Source organism: Colletotrichum fructicola (genome assembly GCF_000319635.2).
Source record: "Colletotrichum fructicola Nara gc5 chromosome Unknown KSG_Nara_v1_contig03, whole genome shotgun sequence".
Taxonomy (NCBI): domain Eukaryota; kingdom Fungi; phylum Ascomycota; class Sordariomycetes; order Glomerellales; family Glomerellaceae; genus Colletotrichum; species Colletotrichum fructicola.
The window spans coordinates 3,537,809-3,563,158 of NW_027094053.1; the positions used below are offsets into that span (position 1 = coordinate 3,537,809).

The following is a 25,350-nucleotide window of genomic DNA, read 5'->3' on the forward strand; positions in this document are numbered from 1 at the left end:
CAATAGCAGCATGGTTTGGACGCGCCCGCCTCAGTTTCTGGTAACGGCTGAATTTGAGGATATCAACGAAAACGTTCTAGTGCGTTATGCGTCCATCGTGAAGCTCAACACGTTGATTTGAGATTATTGCAGCTTGATGACTGCCGGTCCCAAGCAGCCGAGGGGCGTTGATGAGAACACAGTGGACCATCCATTGTTTGTTCTTGTCACCATCGACGAGCGTGGTTGAAGATTTGTTGAAGGTCATGACATCGTAAATTAAATAATCTGAGTCGGTATCTAAAATCTGTTTCTTTCTGATATAATCCCATAGCCCAAAACCCCAAATCGTAAGATCATCAATAAATCGACTGTGAAGGAATCTCTGCCGCAGTTGCGGGGTCCTCCATGTAAGGATCAGTCGGATAGAACTCCATAATGATGTACCACTGAATCAAGGCAGCCATCAGAAACCCCAGTCCACCGGTCAAGAATAACGCCGCGATAGCCACAGCCGCAGTCTTTGCGAGAAGGGTGACAACGCCAACAGCCAAGAAGGCACCAGCCCCGACCAAATTCCAGAGTCCATTCTGCCAACTGGCGTCGAGAATCTTGGGGACGTACCACTTGTCCTGCGACAAGTAGATCATCAGAAGACCGGCGATCACGAATAGACCGCCGCCGATAAGGAGAGGTGATGTTACGAAAATAATACCGGCGCTCGGGTGTGAGAGGTCCAGAACGCCCGGAATCCCAGAGACGGCGGAGACGGTGAAGGAAGAGCCGGCGAGGAACTGAAGGATACCAGCTCGGAAGGCCAAACTGGGCAAGAAGACCGTTCGAAGCTCGTACCAATTAGCCCACCAGACCCATTCATCGCTGCCGAGTAAAGCTGGCTTGTATGCATCAGGCGCATCTTTCTTAGGGTCCAACACGCCACGGTCGACGTTGAAAGCTGCCAGCAATCCCATGAGACCGCTCAAGGCGAATAGCGCGCCTCCCAAGGTCTTTGTTGTTTGAATACCAGCATCCTGCCCTGGGAAGTCCAAAGCAGGGCTCAGCAGAGGGATGAGAGTGAAGATGCCGTTGAGGCAGAAGCAGATACTGCCGGCGATGAAGACCATAGTTACGAGCCATCCCATGTCGCGGTACGGGTAAATGGTGAGCATGGCTCCTAGTCTCGAGAATCCACTGCGATATGATGATGCCGTTACTGAGAAGACGTCCGCGTCTCGCTCCGGCTTTGCTGCTCTTTCCGCGTCACAGGCCGCTTTGTACGCCGCATAGTCGATGTGATTGAACGTGCGATGCCAGACGGCGGACGCGAACCGCTCGTCGGCTGATCTTGTTGAAGGTGGATATCCAATGGAGCTGAGCGAAGGGTAAGGCGATACCCACGGCTTGGGCATGCCTCCCGTCCCCGGAGCCCTCAGGTAGGACACCCGACGAGGGTTGTAAGCGTTCATGATGACTGAAGTTGATCGTCTTGTGATGAATTGCCCCTTATTCCATTTTCTTTTTCTTGGCATGCCTTTGGTGAAGAATGCTGGTCGTTCGGCTGTGTCAACCGGACATCACCATGAAGAAGAGATGCGGGAACAGGTCCCTTATTTACGCCTCACGCATCCTTCGCCGGAACGTCATGATCCCTCATCGGGCTTCTAGCTTCGCACCATTTCCTGCAAGCCCAACCCCTCCGGTGGCCTGAGCATGAATGTTAGCCCACATCGTTTCAGTGCGTGCGTATTGGAGGGAACAGACGACATACGGGGGAGGCGCCGGAGGAGGACCCAAAGGTTCACGCCGTAGAGTGTGTTGGTTCTAGGCGATGGGACACCTGAACACTTGATCTCCATGTCGCTCTCGGCATGCACGGGCGGTATTTTCAGACGACGTGCGTCCCCGCGTCCCCTCTCTGCTTCCTGGCTGCCTGTCTGCCCAAGGGACGCCCGACTTCTCCACGACTGACCCTTCTCTGAGACACGCATTGCCTTGAGTCCGGTTGATAAGCTGTCGTCCAGAAGTTTAGGACAGAGGCTGGGGGAGGAGGGCCGACGGCAGGGATTGGCCGCGAGCGGCGAACTCTGTCCGGGTTTGAAACAAACCTTGGACCCCCCCTCTTGATGGACCTGCTGTCTCTCACCAGCAGTAAATAGTAAATTGCATTGCTACTCTTGCGTCTGTATGCGCAGTTGGTCCGTGAAGTCACGCCGAGTTGGTCGCACCAAGGCCGAAGAAACTTCCCAGGCAAAGGTCCCCGACTAAGGCGGCGGCGCATAGCATGCAGCACAGCAACCAACAAACTGCGCCTTCTCCTCGAACGGCCTAGCGGCAAAGCGGAATGATTCTCACTAGCTCATATTTGGGCCAGCCTACCAGTCCGTTCCGGCGCCCGCGCGTGTTTTGGTATCGGCAGTACGCCGTTTAGTCTTTCGGCCGCCGCCTAGTGTCCGCAGCCCCTTGCAGGAAAAGGGGAGGATACAGGGGAAAATCCCACGTTCTTCTCCAGATCGCCAGATCGCCCTGGATCCAGTATTACCAGTCGCATTTCGATAAGTGATTGATCTTCGTCGAAGAAATCACGAACTGGCGCGATTTTGACTCTTGGGGTTGAGGCGGCGGTTGATTGAGGCCCAAATGTTAGTTCGCCCTGAGGCTTCGCGTCATCCAAACAAGCTGCCCTCCTTATCCGAAGTGTCCCCAACTCTGACTTTGGCCCTCTAGTCTTTTCTTCACTTCCTTCTCGCTCTCGTGAATGAGGCTTCCTCCTACTAGCTAACTCCCACCTGAGAAAATCCGAAGCCACCACAGTCCAGGAATTCCTAGCCTGTTCCAACCCACATGTCGCCTCACGCTAGAACAAGCCGTGGGGATACATTTTCCGCCAAAAATGATTTGTTTTGAGTTCGGACTTTTTAGCCACCTTGTACACGGATCCCTGTCTAGAACATCGGCCACCACAGCCGGCGCGCACACACGCACGTTAGGATCACAGGTTGGTGCCTGTGGCTCTCTTCCTCTTTCCCATGCCGACCAACCTTCCCCCGACTCATGCAAGACGGGCGCTGGCCAGAGTCTACTGCTTGCGAGCTTCTCGGTCTGATGTTTTTGTCGAATGCTCCCCTTCTTGCGCCCTCGGCCGCTTCCGCGACAGAGTGGAACGCTGGCTAACCGGCGCCGACGGGTAGCAGCTTAAACGCTCAGGGGCAACTCTGTCATTTCGGCTCCGGTCGATCACGAAAACGCAAAAGATAGCGAGAACGAAAAAAATGCATCGCGGATAGTATTGTGCCGCTCTGTTTGGCATAGGTGTTGTTAGCGAATTCATATTGGCAGAGAAGCGGAATGCCTTGTCCAGCGCCAAGCTGCGTTGCCTCCCCGTTACGAAGATCTGCGCTTGGAGGATTATTTATGGAAACCCCAAGCCTCAAGCGCCAAGCGCCGCCAAGCACAGACTGAGCGCTGTTCGCATTGCTTGATCTGAGGCTCTCGAGGGAGTGTTCGTGAGAATCTGCTGCCCGTATCACGCCGCCAAGAGCACAGCCAAGGCGGGTAGACAGCCTTGGCGACCACGAAGAGGAAGAGAGCGCCGCCTCAACGCTGGGTTGACAAGGTTGGGCGGCCATTTGATGAGACCAAAGGCACTTCAAGACAGGTCGGAAATCCAGCTTCTTGGTAGGGTGTCACTCGCTTTCCCAGGATCACTCAGGGACTACCACGCTGTGACAAGGGTGACCGCTGACCCGGCCCCCAAACTCTATGTGATCGCGATTGCACAACGGCCTTGATGATCTGTGCCGGCGGAAGCAGCCCAGGGGAGAGCCAACCAGATGGCATTGGTTCCTGGAGTCTAGATGAAATCAGGCACTTAACGGTCGCAGGCTGTAATTCTTCGACGCGCTAAGGATTTAAGAATGAAGCTTGGTTGTTAAGATTATTGGGTAAGATTATATGTTTATATCGATTTGGATTTTCGGTGCCTTGTTCCCGAAGGACTAGTCTGCAGGGTGGGCAGCTGAGTTCCCCCAATCATCTGGAGGGACGACCTTGTCCAGACGTCAAGCTTTCCTGAGGGCGGGAAGTGGGGAGGTTGCCAGCTGCATTGAGCGTTGAGCAAATAACCTTTGCCTTGAAAGTCAAGCAGGTATGTGCGCATGAGCAAACAAACCTGATTTCAGACGGTTACCTGACAAGTGTCTGTCAATTCCAGAGTCTTGGGCTTGACTCGGAATCCCCTCCTCGCTTACGCTTAACGCCAAAGTCGAAAAAACAGGGCGGATTCAGGGCGTTCGATAGCATTTTGGTGAGGCTTAGACACGTAAGCTGCAGATAACAGAAGACTTTCCTCCATGCTGATGGAACATAGCTTTGTCGCTCTCGAGATAATGTAAGAACCAGCCTATCTTTGAAGTGGCCTATCCTTCGAATGGCTTCATAGACCCTCAAGGCTCAGACAATCGCAAACATTGTCCCAAACCAGGTGCCCACATAGGCTGATCCGACATTCGACGGCACAAGCGGCACTGTAGAACTTTGGAGGGTAAACGGCTGAAGGGTGAAAAAAGCTTGCGGTCCGCCGTCTACCCGTTTGAAGAAGGAACTTGCCGCTTGTCATCTGAAGTTGACTGTTCGTCCTGGGGGAGAGGAAAAGTGGGACACCATGAATCGACCATCTCCTCGGGCTCGCCACCAAGTTCTCCAACTCCTAAATCTCGTGAGAATGGTTGTGGACAGTTGGACATAATGAGCAATCTGTCCTGAGAAGGTGCGATAGGGGTTAGTCAGCAACCGGAATAGTTTCAATCGAGTAATTCACTGTCAGCTTTGAGCAGCTCTGATGTGAGGCCTAACAAAGGAGGTTATGAGGCGTGGAAAGGCGTTTGGTCAGGCATCAACAATCACTAGCAACCGCGCTTTCCCTTTTGTCTACTGTTCGCCTACGCGCTGATGTCTGCTCTCCTTCACAACTTCCCTTTTTTCAAAACACTGTCTCCCTCACAAAACACAACCTCAACACTTTGCTGCCACGACTGTATTGTTATTGCCAGTCAAAGTTGTTTTACAGAAGAGGGCATATGGAGACACGTCTCATACAATGCCCCCCCTGGAAATTTGGACGAGTACCCAAACCATGGACCGAAAAGTCGCAAACGAGAAGAAGGCCCGAGAAGCCGCGACGATGGACTGGCCCAAGATGCCTGGCCACTACCCCAAGGTCAGCTCGAGCTGAGACAAGCTTCTCTCCTTACTCGTACGTCCTGAGCTGACAGAAGGTTTTGCTTCAGGGAAAGACGGCCAGCTTCGATCTGTCAGAGATGCAAAAGACCGCGAACTCAACTGCCAAGGCGCAGGCGCCGCCGGCGCCCCTTTCGCCCACAGTCACGATTGGTGACAAAGTCAACGAGCTCCTGCAATGGCGCGATGTCGTCGACCAGAAGCTTGATGAAATCAACTTCAAGCTCGATCATCTGCTCAACGAGACGCTAAAGTCTCGCGAGCTCGAGAGTCAGGAGACAGCGATGGGCACGAAGCTCGGAAACGCTTGTTTCCGCCTCGACAGTCACCACGACACCATCCAGGGCATCAGCCAAAGCCTCGCGGCGGCGAACAGCCAGGTCCATCGCCTGACGAACGAGCTTCGAAGTATCAAGGAAGCAAATGAAGTGACTGTGACTTTCAAGTCTACCCGACCGTAAGTGGCGTCCCAACAGTTGGTCGAAGCATCCAGACTAATGCCCTTATCAGACAGTAGAATCGAGATGGATTAATGTTTGGAGTTTGGCACAAAAAGGAGCACAGCACAGGAGTTGTAAGGGAGAAGTCTGTTTATTTTGACTTGCAAGCGCTTTGGCATTCTGTTTTGTCAGGTTGCACGGATTCGTTCGCCCCAGCGTCGGGGTCCTGTCACGAAGTTTGGCATTGGGTGTTTTCTGCGACAGGCTTTGCATAGAGGATGGTGGAGATCACTGTTGGTTCGGTCTGACTTGGTTTGGGAGCATCAGATTCAGACTTCAGGGCACATTCGGTTTGCTTGGTAGTGGGTTGCAGCGAAGAGAATGCCGTTCGCGTCAAGAAGGATAGACATTTTGTTAAAACATGGAGTCTGTACCAGAACTATCTTTGCCTTGCGAACCAGATCGACGCTCCAATGAGGGGGACGATCAGGCTTGCCATTTTGAGACCAGTCTTCTTCCACGACGCGAACAGGTCCATTGTTGCCAGCCTTTGGAACTCTGCGGTGTCATTAACTCTGGGGTAGGGGACGTCCGGAATGTCTTTGCCAATGAAGGGGCAAAGCTTGTCCCAGCCCAGGCCATCCTCCAATCTGACCACAAGAAGCTTCTCGGGAGGAATCAACTCCTTGACAGCTTTGTTACTGTGTGGCCGGTTAGCCTTCCGACACCTGACAGCCGAATTCCGAATAATTGACGGCGATCACGTCCGCGCGCGCGAACGATGGGCGGGAATAAACTTACTGCGCCTTGTACAGCTCGACGCACTCGTCCAGCTCCCTCTCCTTATCTCCACCCATGTAGCCTCGGTAGAGGACTCGTCGAAGCTGTGGCCGAGCTGGGTCAGGTAGTACGTGTAGGCGTCGAACATGCCAATCAGACGTACGGAGGGCGTCGTGAAGAAGGTCGCCATTGGCTGGAAGGTCTTGGCCACGGAGTGCCGCCATGCCTCGGGGTCCCGCTCGGTCAGGACGAACTTGGCGTTCGGGTATGCCGCCACGAGCTCGGGGAGGAACCACGCGGGCACATCGGTGACGCTGTCGTAGTCCCCGAACCACTTGTCAAAGTCCTCTCGGGTGAACTTCTTGCCCTCGCCCAGGGACCCGGCACGGACCGCGTCGTCCATCATGCGGATGTGTGACACGCCATTTTTAAAGACTTCTACCTGGTGGTATGGTTTGTATCCGAGGATTTTCAGGGCGTGGTAGAATCCGTTGGTTGCGTTTCTAGAAACGACATTGTCAGATCGTTGGGGTGCATTGGGGGCCGTCCCACTTGTTGGTTAACATGGCATGGGGTTGCGTACCGTCCGAAACTGAGTAGGATGACCTCCTTCTCCCGAGGGTTTGGGTGAATTGGTTGGCGGTCGATGAATCTAGACATCTTTGTCCCTTGCTAGTCTTCAATTGCGTGATTGCAGGCAAAGATGTCGTGATCGAGGAAGCGCGATGGTAGATATTATCAACGGGTGCAGCTCCCGGAGGCGACAGGGTATCTCGGAAACCGCCTCGTTGCTGCTTACCTCCGGCCATTCTCGATGCACGACGTGGTCGACATATCACATACCCCGCGGCTGATCCCCAGCGCTTATGCGGTGAACAACGCACATCGCCGGTCGGGGAAATCGTTCCGCCTGGTAAATCGAACCATCCTGCAGTCTTCGTGGGTCTTGGTGTGGTGTTGAATATGTCATGTTGCATTCCAATCTACGAGGGTTGCTGCAACCAACGTGTCGCGAGTTGTGGGGCGCGGAGTAGTTTTAGGTCAACAGAAGCGACTATTCGCAGACATTGTACGACCTTCACACGAGGGTGAAGGGTACTTGCATGAGAAATGCTACACACATCCACAATTAGATGTAAAATGAACTCGCGGGATTACAAAGATTTGCAGGTACGGAAATCAAGAAATATCCGAAGGCCGAGACATTCATGAAGAAAAGAGTCCGCTTCGCGTCGCGAGCTCAACAGATTCTGCGGATTGGTAGACAAGATTCGTTTTCAGTTGCTCAAACCCTTGTAACTAGGTACCAGTTTCTTTGTAGCGGGACTACGGGATCCAGATGATTTATTGGCTTCTCTTGACATGCTTGAAAGTAAAGATATTGTGGCCGAAATGAACATGGTGACAAAGACCCAGGCAATTATTTTCCCTGAAACTTGCCTTTGTCTTACGAACAATGAAAATACTCAGACTGCAAGATGGGTGTATGGGTCGGCCTATCACAAGGGTTGACGCTCCCACTGGTACTTATCGTCCTACAGCGAATGAATGAATTCAATTGACCAAATTGCATAGCTGAGCAATTCCAATCATCCTTCTTTCTTTTCTGAATGAGTGTTCCAACTTAGCCTTATGGATGCCTTGAATTATCTTAAGACAGGACCGGCACCGCCCAGGGCGACCAACTGTCAACATTGAAGTTATTGTATGTTTGATCGGTCCGGTAGACACTTTTCGAGCCGCCAGACTGCTTCAAGAGGAACTCGTTGATGAATGCTGTCAACTCGCTCTGCTGGGAGCTCGGGAAGCTGCAGTGCGCATGATTCCCAACCTGGCTGTATCCGAAGGTATCAAGAGACCCCAGCGCCTGCCACTGCTTCCTAGCCCCTCCCATGCAGCCATACGTGCTCATCGTTCCTAGCCACTCGTAGTCGGGGTTCTCCATGATGTACACCGGTCTGGGTGCAATGAGACCAGCCAGCATGTGGTGGTCAAATGGCAACTGATTGACATTGCTCGTGTACTGGTTGAAGTTGGGGCTGAACCACGGGTTCTCGGTAACGATCTGTTTGGCGTCTTGGACCGTCAATCCGTTGCGGTTCTGCCAGTCGGCGATGCGCCAGCATCCCGCACCGCCGGCACCGGACTCCTGGGGCAAGGTAAGCGCGATGCGGGAGTCGAAGGTGCCGGCGACGAAGGCTCCCTTGCCGTTGCGGGAGCAGCCGGTCACTCCCAGACGTGTGGGATCGATTCCGACGGATGGGGTGAGCTCAAGGGCATCGATGATTCGGGAGACGGCCCACGACCATGCCATCAAGGCGCCCGCACTGTGTCCGCTGCCGTAGAGGTCGTAGAACTTGCCCTTGCCACGAGAGGAGCCGCCTTGCTGCTGGGCAATCTCGTCATTGTTGAAAGTGATTGTACCGACGGTGGAGGGAACGGGAATGCTCGCGGCGCCGTAGGCGATGATGGCAGGGACGCTATTTCCACTCGGCTTGGAGATGGTCACGGCGAAAGAGATGGACTTTCCACCGTCCGAGACATTGATGGTGAGCTTGTTTCCTGAGTAAGATGCGGTCACGGATTGCGGCTTGGGGGGCAACGTTCCAAGCTCCAAGCGCTGTAGCTGGGAACTTATCTCGGCCTGTCGGCAGGTCCAGTCGGCTTTGGTCGTGACCTTGCCTCCGTCCTGGAAAGTAAAGGGGTCCGGCAAGACCGAAGTGGGCGCGCCGAGCCCGTTGAGCAGAGCGGGGCAAGCAGTTCCACCTCCCCCCGGCGCAGTGGAGGTACTGGTGACGGGGCTACCCGTGGAGGCAGTCGAGGTCTGCAGGGTGGTCGAGGGGGGCTGCGGCGCCGGGGAGGACGTCAGGGGTGGACTTCCGGGAACGCATTGTGAGTACCAGTCGTTTGTGTAGCGACAATAATAGCCGGTAATGCACGTTGTTCCGCCAGTGTGCCCGATTCCACCACATTGAGCCCATGCGCCCTGTTGCGCAACTGCGTGTGCGCTTAGAACGACGACTGCCGCCGCGATTTGAAGATATTTCATGTCTTATTTCTCCCGGGTTTGAGATACGACAGCCGATCAATTAATTGTGAACAACCTCGCGAGATTACGAACTAATTTCTTCATTTCTTGGGACTTTTTATACACGTGGCTGCTTGTCGCCAAGGCGAACTTCTCACGATAATGATCAGAATAAGAACGGAATGTCAACTTTAGCGTACCAAACATTCGCCCACCCCGAATAGGACTTGAGCTGAAAAGCAGTGCTTTAGACATTCTACTATTGGGACATCCCGCTTGTTGCGTTGCATTGAACCGATCGCGTGGTCTTCCGGGAAAACAGCATTTCAGGCTGAATGAAACAGTCTGTCTTGATAGTGCCCCAACACTCCAAATGCGGATATATCCATGGTAGAATGGTGTCAGCTGGCCAAATTCAGGTTTCAATTTTACCTTCTGCAACAACTGAGCCTTTACGTTGAGATGTGTATGTGGTAGGCAACGCTCCAGATGTTGGGTGGCATGATCAATTGATATGCGCCAAGTAGACCTCAGGCAAGACTTGGGACCCGACTCATTCTTATAAAACTTGGTTGGCTGAAGACTTTGGGGAGGTACGCCCTGGCAATACGTAGGCCTTTGACACTGGACGCCCACCCGGCCGTGAGTTCCCGACCGAGGGCTTTGTTGTTTATGCCGCACGCAGTAATTCTCGGTATGGAGCGTCCCACAAGTTTGGATGCGCCGACCTCACAACCGCTGATGGCTCGGACGAGCGGCTGTGCAATTGACGCGCAACTGCCAGCTTGTATTTGAATTTTTAAAAAACAAGGTTGCAAGGCCACCAATATGTCAAGAACTTGCTCATGGGCTCCCCACATATTACCAAAAAAACGTCCGAAATTCCCAAGAAACGTCCGGCAATCAGTCTGACGCCTAGCATGTCTTTTGCCAACACGGCAGTGACGGCAGTCTGAGTTTAGCGGTCCGGCCAAAAGGCAATGATCCCAAATAAGTGACTCTGGGCAGAGTCTTGCTTTCGGACATGACCCACATAAGTATGCAGTTGCTTCAATGTTCCTATGCGGAACATACCGTCAAGTCATCACACGATGTCATTCTAGTCGAGCTCCAGCCGGAACAAGCCATGAGGTGGAATACGGATATCGTGACTAGACTAGAGCGTAGACAGGCTTAAAAGAACTTCGTCCCGAGTTAACTTTCACTTAGAGTCATCATCCGAGAAACCACAAGGCCAGAGTAGGCAGGTGGTAGCTTTACAAGTAGAGTTTACGGAGTAGTCCACAAGCATAGAGTTAAGTCAGCAATTCGGATAAGTTGCCTTTTGTTAATCCCGTAATGTGGCGGTTAGGGATTAGGAGTTCCGGTAGCCGGCCCCTAAGCCCTAAGTCAGCCTGGAGATGTTTTAGGGGGTGGCTGTTTAATCCGGAACAGGAGTTGATGGAGCTCGGGCACGGCACCTCCGGAAAGGGGAAGTTAAGCATGTTCATCCGACGTTAAGGTCACCCCGTCAGCATTATGCCGAATTCGCTTGCGGCTCTGTCGTCAGTGACATCCCATCTCAACTGAACTTCCTACCTATCATCTATGATGACATGAATCGCAAGTCGAATGGGTTGTGGACCTGCCCGAAATTTGGATCTGCACCTTTGGAAGGAAGATGCCGATGGCTAGAGTGGGGCCATTCCGAGTCCCGAACCAACATGGCGCGATGTTCCTTGTCGCCTTTCGATCACCTGGTGTTGAACTATCACCTCTTCAAGTTGTTTTGGAACCTTTGATCAGTTCAACGTCAACCAGCCAATTCAACAATCAGATGAACACAATGAAAGAAAAAGGTTGTGTTCACTAACTATTTTCCTATTAAGCAACATATGAAACTGGAAACCCCTATGTTCCGCCTATGCGCTCCCCGCAAACCGGCAAAAAGGGTCGGACGATTCATGCGCTAACCCACAACTCCACAACTGCTGTTATTTTAGGCTTCCCGATAGACATCAACTTAGTCTCGGCACGGGAATGTGGGAGAGTCTACCCGAAGGGCCGAAGGGATAAGCATTTGTTCACATCAGTCAACAATCACCTGAGTTGTCATACTAGAACCACATGCAACCTCGATCGGGCCTCAATGACGAATCAGAGATTGTCGGTTCCTGAAAAGTAATCTATTTAGCGTCCTTTACAACAAAGCTTGGCACTACATTGATGTGCATATTGTTCCGTAGTCCATAGTGAGCCCACCACTTTTGGCTGAGACTGCGGGGATCGTGGGCTAGCACAGCCCTGCCGGGCTCCTCGCGGGCTGTGTTCCGGGTCTGTGTGTCAGTGTTCCATCCGGAGATGATTTCCCAAAAGTCATCGTCCCCGTAGATGCGGAGGTTTACAGCACGGGTAAGGTTGGCGATGGGGGCAACGGCATGAGGTGGGAGGAGAGAACAACGTCACAAGAAGAGAGAACATATGGAGGTCAAGTTTCTATAAAGCAGGCGAAGATTCTCCTCCTCCAGACAATTTCTTTCTTCATCAACTCAAACAACTCAGTCAACAGTCACTCATTCGCTACCAACGCACAAACCACCACACTCTTTCAAACCAACAACCACTCTTTTACCACATTCAAAATGAAGTCCGCCGTCATCTTCTCCGCCGTCGCCCTCTTCGGCGCTGTCTTCGCTGCTCCCCTCGAGTCTTCCAACGAGGCTTCCAACCTCTTCGCTCGCGTAAGTGACACCCGATCTCGATTTCACATCGTCCAACTTTGCTAACAAGGCTGCCACAACAGAAGCTCTGCGTCTCTGAGGATGGCATTGCCTGCTACTACGACAACAACCAGTGCTACTGGCACGACTGCTCTGACTGCAGCTGCGAGGACGTCTACAACGGCGCCAAGCTGATCCGCCGCGACTGCACCGACGCCAAGGACGCCGCCACCTGCCCCAACGTCCCCGACCCCAAGGCTGCGACTCCCGCTCCCAACCCCAACCCCCCCAAGGCTTAAGACAATGACTCCGGCTTAATGGGCTCTGTTTTGGGGACGTTCGACTAGGTGGAAACGGGACTTTCTTTTTGTCTGTTGATAATCAATAATACCTGAATTGGAAAGATTCTCGCAAATCCTCATGAAAGCTCTTATCCCAGCTTTTGATACCGATGGTCTGTGATCAGGCGGCGCTGACCCAACGTGAAGTCTTGGACTCCAAATAATTATAAAGGAGACCTAATTTTCCTATGTCTGCGTGGATATATGACCTGTGTAGTTAATTATTTTTACTACAGACGGTAGCAGAAGGAAGGATAATGTGCTAACGAGGGCGACGACGATAATAGCAGCGACAACGACAGCAACGTAGAGCATGTTACTACAGGAAAATCGCACTTTAGCACAGGAAAAGTAGGCCCTCTGTTACAAAATGGGTACGGAAAGCAATTTCTAGCTGCCGGGGCACCTTACTGACCTTTAAGACTTTCTAAGGAAATGACAGGTGCGATTGATACGATCTTATGTAGCTTGTCTTTCGAGTTCCGCCAGCCTTGTTGGTACACACACTCTAACAGACGGGGGTTGTTGTGATGATGAGCGGTGAGTTGGGCGTGGCAGGCGTTCTGGTTAAACAATCACAGTTTGAGTCAAAAGTCCCAACCAGATTAGGTAGAGAGGACCTGCTGCCTAGCTGTGCCGCTCGCAACTGGGACTAGCGTTGTCGACACAACATCGCAATCTAAAAATCACAAATCGGATTAGGCAGGCAGTCCTAATCGAGTCCGAGCTCCGCTATTTGAATTGTCTACTTAAGCTTCATTGCTCCGACGCCTCAATTACAACCACGAACGTTTCACAGTCTAAATCCCAGCCATGGCGAAATTGACTCAGCTCCCGGCAGAGCTGCTGCAAAAGATTCTCTCAAATCTCCTGAACATCAACAGCCACGTCGCTTACCTGGTCCTACCCCTGTTCCAGCCGAACGCCGCCGACTTGGCCACTTTGAAAGCGGCTTCACGATCGTGTCGGGTCCTTCGCGATGTGGCTGAGCCTCTCATCTGGAGACACCTCTGCCTGACGCAGCCCCGGCGTCAGGGCCACCCGACGACGCGGCAGCTGATCGGCCTCATCCGGCTCTGGCACAATCGACCCGAGCTCGCAGGCCACGTCCACACGCTCTACTTCTCCGGCGATGACCTGCCCTTCGGCCCTCAAGTGATCGACGAGGACGACATCGCGTTTGTGTCGCAGGTTCTGCAGGAATTCGGCTTCCAACTGTCGCATCCATGGTTTCAAGCTCCAGGGGATGTCTCCGACCTACAGCCGTGGCATACAGCGTTCAACAACCTCAGCTTCATCACGGCGCTGATAGTCCTCATGGCCCGGAATGTCAGAGCGCTCGACCTCTTCGTCGGAGGTGACTTCTTCAAATGCATGCCCAGCCCAGGGGAGACGTCCGCCCGCCTGGAGCTCTTGAACCGTTTCCGGTGCCACTCGACCACCGGCGAGTCCATGGCCAGCATGAAACCTCTCCTCCGGCTTGCTCCTAACCTCAAGAAGCTCCAGGTCTGGCGTGCTCGCCTCGGTCATGACGAAGACTTAGACTGGAGTGGGTTCACGTCGCTGGAGCTCACGGACGCCGACGTGAGTGAAGCGGCGATCGCCGACGTCGTCAGGTCCTGTCGTGAGCTGCGGGAGTTCACATTCTCGCCGGACACAGGCCACGCCCCGAACGAAACCATGGCGGCCCTTTTGATGCACGCTGGTACCCTTCGAAAGCTCGACATAAACTTCGGGGCCGAGGGGCAAGAAGATGGCCTTTGCGTTGGCTCGGTTGCAGCCTTCACCAGCCTCGAGGAACTCGGGATCTCAGCGGGGGAGATGGGGTGGGATGAAGAATGCACCCTGCACATGTTACCAACAAGTCTGAGGTCCCTCGAAATTCACGGATACCCTAGAGATGACGAATGCCGCCAAGAGATTGGGTGGCTGGCGGGCGCAGTTGAAGCGGGGACCTATCCCAACCTCAAAGAGGTCTGGTTATCGGGCTGGGAGTGCGACACCGATCATCCGGGGCCGTGTTGGGGCACTTACGTCGACGAGAATAATCCGTTCATGGAGGGCGTCGACCAGCACGGGTCCGATTGGGAGTACGACAGTGACGAAGAGGAGGACGGATGCGATGGCGGGAGGACGGTCACTGAGCTTCGAGCGATTCTCCTGGCGGCGGGTGTTTCCTGCAAAATTAGACCACCGTGAGACAATATGGACTAGAAGGTTCGATTAATAGTTACAAACTCAGCATGTTGCGTAGCTGTTCTCATGGCGGTTTTTATGGGGTGTGATGGAAATGGTGTGCAGTTGTGTTTGTCCATGTGGGTTGATCAAGAGTTTTGGAAGGCGGCAAAGTGGAAGCTCCTTGAAACTATCACGCGGTACTCGGGCTCTCATTCATTGACGTGTTGAACATAAGTATGTTCACAGTCAAAGCGTGATGACTGGACTCCAATAACTCAAGGAGTCCGTGCAATTGGTGGTGAGAGCAACGAAGAGGACAAAGAAGCTGGTTCGATAAATTCGAGTATTGGCGGTATTTATTTTCGCCAAGAGTATTCAATTTCGCTGGAATGTACACCAAAGAAGATAAGTGATTTGCTAGAGGTTCCTAAGATCTGCAAGAAATACACCTCTATTTCAGATTTCTAGACAACTTTGATTCTCAACCGCGGTGTTGGAGGATAAGTTGTAAGGGGCTGGCCCCTAGGCTTGTTCAACGTAGAGGTGCCGTCGATTGACTATTCTAAGCTGAAGAAGGAAGAAAGGACTTTACAGGGATAGGCGCCTAACAGCGGTGAAGCAGACCGGGTTAGGCGGTGTACCCCGGCAAAATAGTGGGTCCAACGGAGCCGGATCTCGGAGACTGCTCCGGCAAAGCCGGAGATATCGATCCGGGCTCTAGCCCGTGACATCACCCCCCCGCTCCCCTCCGGCGGCGCGCCCGCGGCGCTAAGGCTGGGTCTCCATCATGCTCCATCGCGGAGCCATAACGGCGTTCGTAAGCCTCCATTGCTTCTGTCCCTTGGAGCGTCTCAACAGGCTCCCAAGTCCTCTCTGCATACCCTTCCCACTTAACCAGAACCTCGCGGCGTCGCCCGCGCCCTCGACGCTTCCAGGTAGCCGCGTCGATACTCTCCACATTCCAGGTTTCCTCGCCTTCGTCATCTATGATCGGTGGCGGCTGCTCGTCGTCTAGCGTTTGACCAGGTAAGGGGTCGTTGCCTGCGCGCTTCAGGTTATCCACGTGGAAGCGTGGGTATATAGCTGTTGGTACATCGAGCTCTACCACGTATGGTGAGATAACTTTTGTGACTGTGTACTTATGGTGTAGCCAATCCAGTTTCTTGCAAGGCCTGGGAGATCTGTAATGGCCCATGTGAAGCCAGACTTTGTCGCCCACTTCCAGTCTCTCTGTAGGCTGGCGCTTCGCGTTGGCCAGTTCCTCATAGCGTTGCTGCGTTGATGCGAGGGTTGATTGGGCCATATCCATCACGTCCTGAAGTCTCGTTACTAGCTTACGTGCTACGTCCTCGCGAGGGCCCTCACGGTCTTCTGGGTCTGCCTCTTGAACCCGGATGGGCTCTGGGTGGTATCCGTGTTCTAAGAAGAAGCTGCTCATACCAATAGCGCTGTTATCGCGGCTGCAGAGCGCTAGTTGAGCTGCTGGGAGGTTATTTGCCCAGTCCTTTTGCGAGTAGGTAACGTAGTTGCGCAAGTAGGCCTGGATCTCTTGGTTCATCCTCTCCGGGCCTCCATCAGTCTGTGGGTGGTAGGCGGTACTAAGCCGTTGCTCTATCTTTAGCAGCTTGCAGAACTGCCGCCAGAAGCGGCTTGTCCAGTTGCTCCCTCTATCGCTCACAATTGACGCAGGGATGCCGTGAAACCTGAAGTGGCAGTTGAGGAATCGTTCAGCACAGGCTTCAGCTTCCATGCTTTCCATAGGCTCAAGGGTTACACCTTTGCCTAGCCGGTCGATAATCACCCAAAGATATCTCTCGCCTTTATCTGTAAGCGGGAGGTCGGTAATAAAGTCCATAGCGAGGTCGCTTCGTATACGCTGTGGTATCGGCAGTGGCTTTAGAAGCCCTTTGCGGCGTTCTCTCCAGATGTGGCTTCGCCCACAGCCATCGCAGTTGCGGCAGAAGCGTCGTACCTGGTGCGACTGACCAGGCCAGTAGAAACGTCTACTAACTAACGCAAGGGTATTATCCCTACCAGGGTGGCCGCTAAGTACTGAGTCGTGGGTACTTTGGACGATATAAGTACGTAGCGTATTCGCGTCGCTATCAGGGTCTTCGCTACCTGGTACCCAGATCCGGTCTCTGAACAGTAGTCGGTTACCATTGTCGATCTCACACTCGGCGATCTGGACCTTTAGCTTAAGGCTAGGAGGGAAGCTTCTTTCTTGCTGTTTCACTGCAGCATAAGCCTGCTGGTAGACTTCATCTTGTCCTTGAGTCTGATCCCAGAGTTGCTGTAGTTCTTCGTTGTCGGTAAACACAAGCATCGCTGGTGCTGCCTCTATGCGTTGTATACGTGCTGGTAGTAGGGCTGCCTCTGGAAGGAGCTGGAGGATTCGGCTTTGTTCGCGCTCGTCGTTGGGGGACGTAGGCATATCTTGTTCACGTCTTGAGAGTGCGTCTGGAACCACTGCCTCACTTCCTGGTCGGTACTGTATCTCAAAGTTGTACTGAGATAGCTCTTCTGCCCATCGGCTTTGCCGTTCCGTAAGCTTCTGCTTCGTCATGAAGTACTTCAGGTTCTTATGGTCAGATAAGATCCTAAAGCGGCTAACGCTCTGTAGCTCTGCTCTCCATTGTCGTAGGCAGCTTATGATAGCCAGCATCTCCTTGTCGTGAATTGGGTAGTTAAACTGGGCGCCGTTTAACCGCTGCGAGTGGTATGCTACTGCGTGACGTCTACCATGCTCGTCTTCCTGTGAGAGTACTCCCCCAAGGGCAAAGCCAGAGCAATCAGCTTCAACATAGGTTGTCCGCTCGGGGTCCAATTGATGTAGGACGGGCTTAGCTGCGAAAATCCTCTTAAGCTCCTGGAACGCCAACTCCTGTTCCTTGCCCCAGCAGAATAGGACACCCTTTTTCGTAAGAGCTATAAGGGGTCCAGCGATCTCTGAGTACGCTGGGATGAAGATTCGGTAGTAGTTCGCAAATCCTAAGAAGCTTCGGACTCCCTTGACCGTCCTTGGCGCAGCCCATTCCTTGATTGCCTTCAGTTTCTCAGGGTCGCAAGAGATACCAACTCCAGCTGTTATGATAAACCCAAGGTACTTGACTGTCTTCACGGAGAATGCGCACTTATGGGGGTCTAATCGGAGCCCTGCGGCAGCTAGCTTATGTAGTACTAGCTTAACCTTTGCTTCGTGATCTTGTCGTGAGCCGTTTGAGTAGATCAGGACGTCGTCCATATACGCTGTTGCAAAGTCGTCTAAGTATTCTCGAAGCACGCTGTTGATGTATCGTTGGAACGTGGCGGGGGCCCCTGTGAGCCCAAAAGGGACAACTAGCCATTCGAATAGCCCGTATCTTGTTCGGAAGGCTGTCTTATACTCCTCTCCCTGAGCGATCCTGATCTTATGGAACGCTGCTACTACGTCTAGCTTAGTGAACCACTTAGCAGCGCTGACAGTCCGTAGCGTCTCTCGAATCAAGGGAAGAGGGTATCGGTCGCGCCTTGTAAGTTCGTTAAGGGCGCGGTAGTCAACACAAAAACGTATTCCTCCACCTGGTTTGCGTACAAACAGTACTGGGGCTGATGCTTCTGAGCTACTAGCGCGGATAAAGCCCTTATCTAGTAGGTCTCGCAGGGTCTTACGGAGAACGAGAAGCTCTTCTCGTGACATGCTGTAGAGCGGCCCCCATGGTAGTACGGCCTCGTTACCATTACTATCCTGTTTAATAGGGATCTTATGGTCGACTCCAGGGCGATGCGGTGGAAGGTTGGCGGCTTCGTCAGGTTGGAACAGCTTGTGGAACTCAGCTAGTATAGCTGGCGGAAGGAGGGCCTTTAGATCTGCCTTCTCAGTCTTCTTCGCAAGAGCCTTCTGTATGTCTGCTAGGCTGATAGCTCGAACTTCATATCCTGTAGGTCCTTTGGTGTGTTGTCGTGCCCTCTTATAGAGCGTTGCAAAAGGGGCTCCTGGGAGGAGGCGGGCGGTCCTGATCTGGCGTACTCGTTCTGGTTCTTCCTCGCCTTTCAGACGTAGGTCCACACCACCCCTCCTATGCCGTATACGCTGCGCCGCAGCGTCGTATAGGATACGGTTCCTCTCCATCCATGGCTTCCCTAAGAATAGGTCGTCACCAAGGCCACGTACGGTATACGCAAAGATCTTCTCATCATAACCGCATAGCTCAAGGTTAAAGACAACTACGCCTGTTGCTTTCGTAGCGCCTGTAGAGTCGCTGAAGCTGCCTAGTAGCCGCTCAGAACGGTCTACTATTGGTAGGCGGAGCTTACGGGCAAGGTCGTGGTCGACAAGGGCGTATAGGTTGCACCCAGTGTCTACTAAGGCGTCTGCTTGAGTGCCCTTGTGTATGCGGGTAGTGATCACTGCTGACTTGCTGCTCATGCGATGCTTAAACTGCTTCCATTCTGTGATATCACTAGGCTTAGCCTCTAACGCCCGACTTTGCGTTAGAGTTACTCTTTTCCCGAGCTCTCTTCAGCCCCAGAGCTTTCTAGCTCCTCTGTAGCACTATCGTTGCTGCTCTCCTCAGGCTTAGGGTCCTTCTTGACCTTCTTAACCTTCTTAGCCTTCCTAGGGCTAAAATGCTTCCGCTTAGGACACCATATAGCGATGTGGCCGATCTGGTTACAGTTGTAACAACGGCGACTATCCTTCTGTGGTTGTTCGCTACCCTCAGACTCAGACGAGGAGGAGTAACGTCTGCGGCGCTGCGGTTCCAGGGCTCCTTTCTTGTTCCTCGCACGGCTTACGCCAGTCATAACCACATCACCGTCGTCGTCGCGGTGCTTGCTTGCTTCAGGGGCTCTAGGGCGGTACAAACTGCTTCTGCGCGTTATAGCTGGAAGTCTCTCCAGCCTTGCAGCTACGTCTTGTACACGCATGAGCCATCCATGGTAGTTATCGACCGGAAGGTCGACAGTAACGAGGGCTTGTTGGAGCCGTGTACTAAGTGCTCCCTCGAGGAGGGTTATCTTCGCCTGGTCTGCCCAACTAGCTCCCCCAGCCTCTGACAGTATTCTCTCGTATCGGGGAAGAAAGGAGGCGAGGGACTGGTCGTCCCGTTGACGGATCGTTCGTAGCATAGCAGCTGCACGGGAGGTAGCACTTGGGTCCTTGTACGTGCGGTCCAAGTACCTCATGAACTCAGAGGGTTCCCGCTCGCCCCCAGGGCCTCCAGCGGCGTAGAATGTAGCAACAACTTGCTGAGGGTCAACGTCGAGGCGTGAGTTGATGTAGTACCAAATCTCGGCGTTACTCCCCATAAGTCTTGCGTCCAGGCTAATCTTATCGCGCATTTGCTGAGACCACGCTGGGTAGTCTTTGCGCCTTCCCGTGAACTTCGGGGGATTTGGTAGGGGCTTTCTTCGCCCTTCGGCTACCATCACTGTATCGTCGCTCGGAGCCTGTATAGTCGTATCGGCTGTGGACGGGGTCGGTACGCTACTCGCGAGCAGCGTAGGGGTTGCTCTATCCGGTGACATAAGCCCATTTAGAGCTGTCAAGAGCTGCGTGATCTGGTCCTGAAGAGGACGGACGCTTGCGTTGACCGCTTCGTTGATTCGGCGATCAATCTCAGCGTTCATTGCGTCGTTTGTGCTACCCTCTGGCGGATCCATCGTGCCGCTCTCGTGAGGTTTCGTATAGCGTCTTCTCGTTGCGCTACCCTCTAGCGAATCGTCGTATCGCTCTCGTGAGGCTTCGTATAGCGGCTTCTCGTTGCGCTACCCTCTAGCGATTCTGTCGTATCGCTCTCGTGAGGTTTCGTGCAGCGGCTTTTGTTGTTGAGCTTAGAATATGTAAGGGGCTGGCCCCTAGGCTTGTTCAACGTAGAGGTGCCGTCGATTGACTATTCTAAGCTGAAGAAGGAAGAAAGGACTTTACAGGGATAGGCGCCTAACAGCGGTGAAGCAGACCGGGTTAGGCGGTGTACCCCGGCAAAATAGTGGGTCCAACGGAGCCGGATCTCGGAGACTGCTCCGGCAAAGCCGGAGATATCGATCCGGGCTCTAGCCCGTGACATAAGTAAACGATATGTTACACTCAAACGACGAAGATATTGAAGATGCCGAGAAAAGAGCAACTAAATCGATAAGCTCATTGGGAGACTTGCCGCCAGAGCTGATCACGGAAATATTGAGCGCAGCAGACGACGCCACCACCATCAGCCGCCTTGCTCGCACATGTCGCGGCTTAGCACGAATCGCCAAGTGCGCCCTCTACCGCACTCCTTTCCGAGGGACAGATCCAATGACGTGGGCCATTGAGCGCGACCGTTCGGGTACTCTAATACAGATATTGAAGCATCGGTCAACACCGAAACAGGCCATCACTCCCCAGGACCTACATACAAATCTCGCAGAAGCGTTGAGAGCTGGCAGCTTTAGGATCGCTGACGCCCTCCTTGATGCTGGGGCGGAAATAGTATACAGCCCTGGCTCGAGGTCAAATTTCCCCAAGGAAGAAGTTGCAATACGGCCCGACGAGTTTCACGGGCACCTCGGATCCCTCGCACTCGCCGCTCGCAGCCGCTATCACCTCACCTTTTGGTACAGACCCACCAAGCCGTATGCGTCCGAAGCTGAGTATTGGAGATGGAAGAAACGGACGATGATGAAGATCCTGGCGCGAATGAGGATTGATATTTCACGGAGGCATATGGAATGTCCTACAATCTCCTTCGATCAATACCGCAGAGAGCTCGACATTGCGCTCATCGAAGCTGCAAACGCAGATGCCCACTCTGTCGAGATGATGGAGTTTCTCTTAGCTGCAGGAGCAAACATCAATGCTGAGATGAACGATCAGTACGTCGGCCAGGTCTGGCGGAACGCCCTGGACGAGGAAGTTCCCAGCTTGTTCCGCGCCAAGGTCGAATTTCTCATGGAGCGCGGCGTCAATACGAACAGAGTGTGGTCTTGGCAGGGGCCTCTGACGCCCGCAGAGTTCTTCCTGGAGAAGCTGCACTGGAGTTGTCTCTTTTCGGCGGACACGTCCTTTATCGACCGGGGTCTCTGGACGATGGACTTTTTGGAGGGTCGTGGCTGCCTGGAGTGGCCACTGGCTGCTTTTGAAGCTTTCAACACATGCGAGATAGCGCTGCAAGCGAGCGAGTTGGCTGGCCTGGAGGTTGGCGCGGCACGTGAGCTGGAGTTGATACTGAATGACACGGAGGAATCTTTGCAGCCGCTGCAGACGGCATTGAAGCAGCATCTCAGCCGAAAGTTGCTCAAGAAGCCCTTAGTGACTTTGAGGGAAGGCCAAAGTTCCGAAATCATCGATGGCCATGCTAGCAAGCTGGATTTTGATGACAAGGAGAGTCTGCCGGAAGCAATATTGCGACTGGAAGACTTACGCGAGGAATGGCTAGCTGAAAGCTGCTCAGAGATGTGAAAAGTAAGCAAATGTTCGAGCCATCACGAAGCCTGGCTCTGTCATTTCAAAGTCGCAGGGCCCAGCAGAAGTTGTCTAAGTCACATTTCAATTGTTCAACTTTCGCATGCAGTCCTTGAAGCAAGATCAAGACCGTGATGTAGCTGTATCAACCCCAGACAGAGGCCACGACTCGAGAAGCTCGCACTAGCCTGCCCGAACGAGCCATGTGGATTCACATTCGCGACACGTCATTGGCGAGAAGGCCATGTGGAAGCAGCCGCAGAGTCGGGATAAAGCCTCCAGACGCATGAAATACCTCCACACTGCACGCGTGGGATTCATTACTTTTTGAGGGGGATAACTGGGCGGTGTGTTTGGTTCAACGTCAATAATCACAGGGAAACCCTGAGGCATTTTGCACACGCGACTTCAGACTCGCCTGCAGAGTGGTCGACCGGATGTTTGGTTTCTCATAAGCCGGATGTGCTGTCCATTGCGGGTTGTGTTTGAACAGTGAGGCCCCACAATGACTCGCACGCGATGTTTCCACTGCTTCTGTTCCCATTGGCTGTACGATACGCGGAAGGATGCAGTGGCGTCGCGCCGGGCGGGCATGCGCGCTTCACTGCTGCAGGTGAGATTGATGGTTGAGACGAGATGCATGTGGAGGCGTTGTGGTGCAGGACGGGATTATCGTATGTATCATGATCCTGATGGAAGGGAAGGTTGAAGCTCTTCGCAAAGTTCAGTTCAGGATCGCGGACAACAGAACAAAAAGTTCGAGGTGGATGAATGTCGGCCGAGTTGTATGACGTAAGGACGCTTTCTCGCCGTCATTGATTGGGCAGCTGCGTCGGGCTGTTCGGGCGAATGACCCCGGGCGGCACGGGTGGTGATAAAGGCTGCCGCTGACTGACAGGCGACAGGGGGGCGGTCACAAGGAACCCGGTCATCTCCTCGCGACTTCAACGGGAACGGCATAGCGGGATCCATGGATCTCTCTCCCACGCCGATTACACATCAAATTTCCACACCTGCACCTGCACCTGCACCTGCGCTGCACCTGCAAGAGGGAGGGAATGGGACCCAACAAGATCCCGTCCGTCCCGCCAACGCCCGCCTGCCCGCCCACCATGTCAAAGTCCGCAGTCCGCCTCGAGGCCGCCGCCGCCCCCGATCTTTTCCAGAGCGACCTCGCACACCTTGCGCTGCTTGCTGACGCCGGCTGACGGAGGAAATACGACCTTTTGTTTCCCCAAACAGAAACCTGCCTGTCGCACACCGCCGACACAGATCCGACATCACATCTTGATAAAGGACTGACGAAAAAAGAGCACGATAAAACCACACACCACAAAAAAAAATATGGCCGATACCGCGACTTCCGACCCCGCCTCCAAGGTGAAATCCCACGCCTCGACTGTCGTCGCCGAACACGGCTACCCGCGCGGCCATCTGGGCCACCTCAACGAGCACGAAGAGGCGCAGCTCGTCGCCTTCAAGAAGCTGGTCGAGGAGAAGGGGCTGTACAAGCCAGGCCCGCCTGCGTCCCACGACGACCAAACACTTCTGTGAGCCGCTTTACACGTTTTTCCCTCCCTCGATTTTTCTCTTTGCGCCGGATGTACCGGGACACACGAAAAGCTGACTGTTTCCCCCCCCTCCAATAGGCGATACCTCAGAGCCCGCAGCTGGGTCCCCGCAGACGCCCTCACGCAGTTCAAGGACACGGAGGAGTGGCGCGCCGGCAGCGACATCGACACCCTCTACCACACCATCGAGCTCGACGCCTACGAGCAGAGCCGCCGCCTGTACCCGCAATGGACCGGCCGCCGCGACCGCCGCGGCATCCCGCTGTACCTCTTTGAAATCAAGCACCTCGACACCAAGGCCATCGCCGCCTACGAGAAGTCCGGCAAGGAGACCTTCAGCAAGGCCAAGTGGGACGGCAAGACCCCGCAGGGCCTGCTGCGCCTGTTCGCCCTCTACGAGAACCTCACCCGCTTCAACCAGCCCTTCTCGACGCAGCTGCAGGACCGCGACTTCAACGACACCCCCATCACCCTGAGCACAAACATTGTCGACATCTCGGGCGTCAGCCTGAAGCAGTTCTGGAACCTCAAGAGCCACATGCAGGCCGCCAGTCAGATCGCGACGGCGCACTACCCCGAGACTCTTGACCGTGAGTTTTTACCCTCTTGCTTGTCCCCTAAACCCTCGCGCGTTCGCGCAGTCATTGACGTCACCCAGGCATCTTCATCATCGGCGCGCCCGTCTTCTTCTCCACGGTCTGGGGCTGGGTCAAGCGCTGGTTCGACCCCATCACCGTCTCCAAGATCTTCATCCTCTCCCCGCACGAGGTCCTCCCGACGCTCGAGCAGTTCGTCGAGACGCGCAACATCCCCAAGAAGTACGGCGGCCAGCTCGAGTTCGCCTGGGGCGACCAGCCCACCGTCGACCCCGCGTGGGAGGGCGTCGTGCGCTGGGAGAACGGCCACACGGCCTTCACCGGCCGCCCCGCCGTCTGGCGCGAGACCGCGGACGGCACCCGCGTCGAGTGTTTCGGCATTGGCTGCGTCAACGGCAAGGAGCAGGAGGAGCTCATCGCCTCGGTGCCGCGCACGTGGCCGCCCGCCAAGACGAACGGTGTCGCGGTGGAGACGACCACGACCGTGCCGGTTGACGAGAAGGACGGCGCCGTGACGGAGGGCACCCAGACCGAGCCCGTCAAGATTACCGAGCCCGCGGCGGCGACGACGAATGGCGAGGACGAGCTGTCGAAGCTGTCCATCTCCGAGACCAAGGAGATTACGGAGAAGCACACCAACGGCAGCACGACGGCGCCCGTTGGCCTGGCATAGACGAATTCCGAGTAGAATATAGAAAAGAGGGGGATGCATATGCGGCAGGAGGCGATTGATTTTGGGTGTGGTTTGGGAAACGGCTTTTATCATATATACCCCCGAGGGTTCGATGGTCCTATTAATTTACATCTGGCTTTGGTCAGTCGTCGGACGACGGAGCAACAACATGGGCTGGAGTTTTAGTTCTGAAATACCAAAAACATTGTTTGAATTCATGTCTAGAAGTGCATGGTATCAAGAAAGACGTCGCATCATCTCATCTAAAGCCAGAGGGCCCTGAGATCAGATCTTGGTGTGGTCGTATCGTCCCGTCCCGTCATACGTCTGGCAAACCCTCCCGGCGTCCGTGAAACTGGGATGCCCGAAACCTTACCGCCCCCAACGGCTCTATGTACTGTTTATCCTCG

General features: G+C 54.0%; 9 protein-coding genes across 9 annotated transcripts; 5 read left to right on the forward strand and 4 right to left on the reverse strand.

The window, feature by feature from the left end:
* Positions 1-338: 338 nt before the first annotated feature.
* CGGC5_v005789 (uncharacterized protein) lies at positions 339-1,445 on the reverse strand (the record flags this gene model as incomplete). The annotated part of the gene is made up of 1 exon (XM_032024604.1): positions 339-1,445. One exon carries the CDS (start codon positions 1,443-1,445, stop codon positions 339-341), a length of 1,107 nt encoding a protein of 368 aa, XP_031878716.1.
* Positions 1,446-5,110: 3,665 nt separating this feature from the next.
* CGGC5_v005790 (uncharacterized protein) lies at positions 5,111-5,731 on the forward strand (the record flags this gene model as incomplete). Its single annotated transcript, XM_066151515.1, has 3 exons — positions 5,111-5,194; positions 5,250-5,671; positions 5,725-5,731. 3 exons carry the CDS (start codon positions 5,111-5,113, stop codon positions 5,729-5,731), a joined length of 513 nt encoding a protein of 170 aa, XP_066008906.1.
* A 362-nt stretch (positions 5,732-6,093) lies between these two features.
* On the reverse strand, positions 6,094-7,094 carry CGGC5_v005791 (uncharacterized protein; the record flags this gene model as incomplete). Its single annotated transcript, XM_032024606.1, has 4 exons — positions 6,094-6,355; positions 6,456-6,538; positions 6,598-6,937; positions 7,018-7,094. 4 exons carry the CDS (start codon positions 7,092-7,094, stop codon positions 6,094-6,096), a joined length of 762 nt encoding a protein of 253 aa, XP_031878744.1.
* A 991-nt stretch (positions 7,095-8,085) lies between these two features.
* Positions 8,086-9,483, reverse strand: ge1 (4-O-methyl-glucuronoyl methylesterase; the record flags this gene model as incomplete). The annotated part of the gene is made up of 1 exon (XM_032024607.1): positions 8,086-9,483. The coding sequence occupies one exon, from the start codon at positions 9,481-9,483 to the stop codon at positions 8,086-8,088; it is 1,398 nt and encodes a 465-aa protein (XP_031878714.1).
* Positions 9,484-12,083: 2,600 nt separating this feature from the next.
* CGGC5_v005793 (uncharacterized protein) lies at positions 12,084-12,460 on the forward strand (the record flags this gene model as incomplete). Its single annotated transcript, XM_032024608.1, has 2 exons — positions 12,084-12,182; positions 12,245-12,460. 2 exons carry the CDS (start codon positions 12,084-12,086, stop codon positions 12,458-12,460), a joined length of 315 nt encoding a protein of 104 aa, XP_031878713.1.
* An 855-nt stretch (positions 12,461-13,315) lies between these two features.
* CGGC5_v005794 (uncharacterized protein) lies at positions 13,316-14,701 on the forward strand (the record flags this gene model as incomplete). The annotated part of the gene is made up of 1 exon (XM_032024609.1): positions 13,316-14,701. One exon carries the CDS (start codon positions 13,316-13,318, stop codon positions 14,699-14,701), a length of 1,386 nt encoding a protein of 461 aa, XP_031878712.1.
* A 709-nt stretch (positions 14,702-15,410) lies between these two features.
* CGGC5_v005795 (Transposon Tf2-6 polyprotein) lies at positions 15,411-20,323 on the reverse strand (the record flags this gene model as incomplete). Its single annotated transcript, XM_066151516.1, has 3 exons — positions 15,411-18,931; positions 18,977-19,122; positions 19,164-20,323. 3 exons carry the CDS (start codon positions 20,321-20,323, stop codon positions 15,411-15,413), a joined length of 4,827 nt encoding a protein of 1,608 aa, XP_066008905.1.
* Positions 20,324-20,954: 631 nt separating this feature from the next.
* On the forward strand, positions 20,955-22,097 carry CGGC5_v005796 (uncharacterized protein; the record flags this gene model as incomplete). The annotated part of the gene is made up of 1 exon (XM_032024610.2): positions 20,955-22,097. One exon carries the CDS (start codon positions 20,955-20,957, stop codon positions 22,095-22,097), a length of 1,143 nt encoding a protein of 380 aa, XP_031878706.2.
* A 1,347-nt stretch (positions 22,098-23,444) lies between these two features.
* Positions 23,445-24,940, forward strand: SEC14 (SEC14 cytosolic factor; the record flags this gene model as incomplete). Its single annotated transcript, XM_032024614.1, has 3 exons — positions 23,445-23,650; positions 23,750-24,261; positions 24,330-24,940. 3 exons carry the CDS (start codon positions 23,445-23,447, stop codon positions 24,938-24,940), a joined length of 1,329 nt encoding a protein of 442 aa, XP_031878689.1.
* Positions 24,941-25,350: the final 410 nt, after the last annotated feature.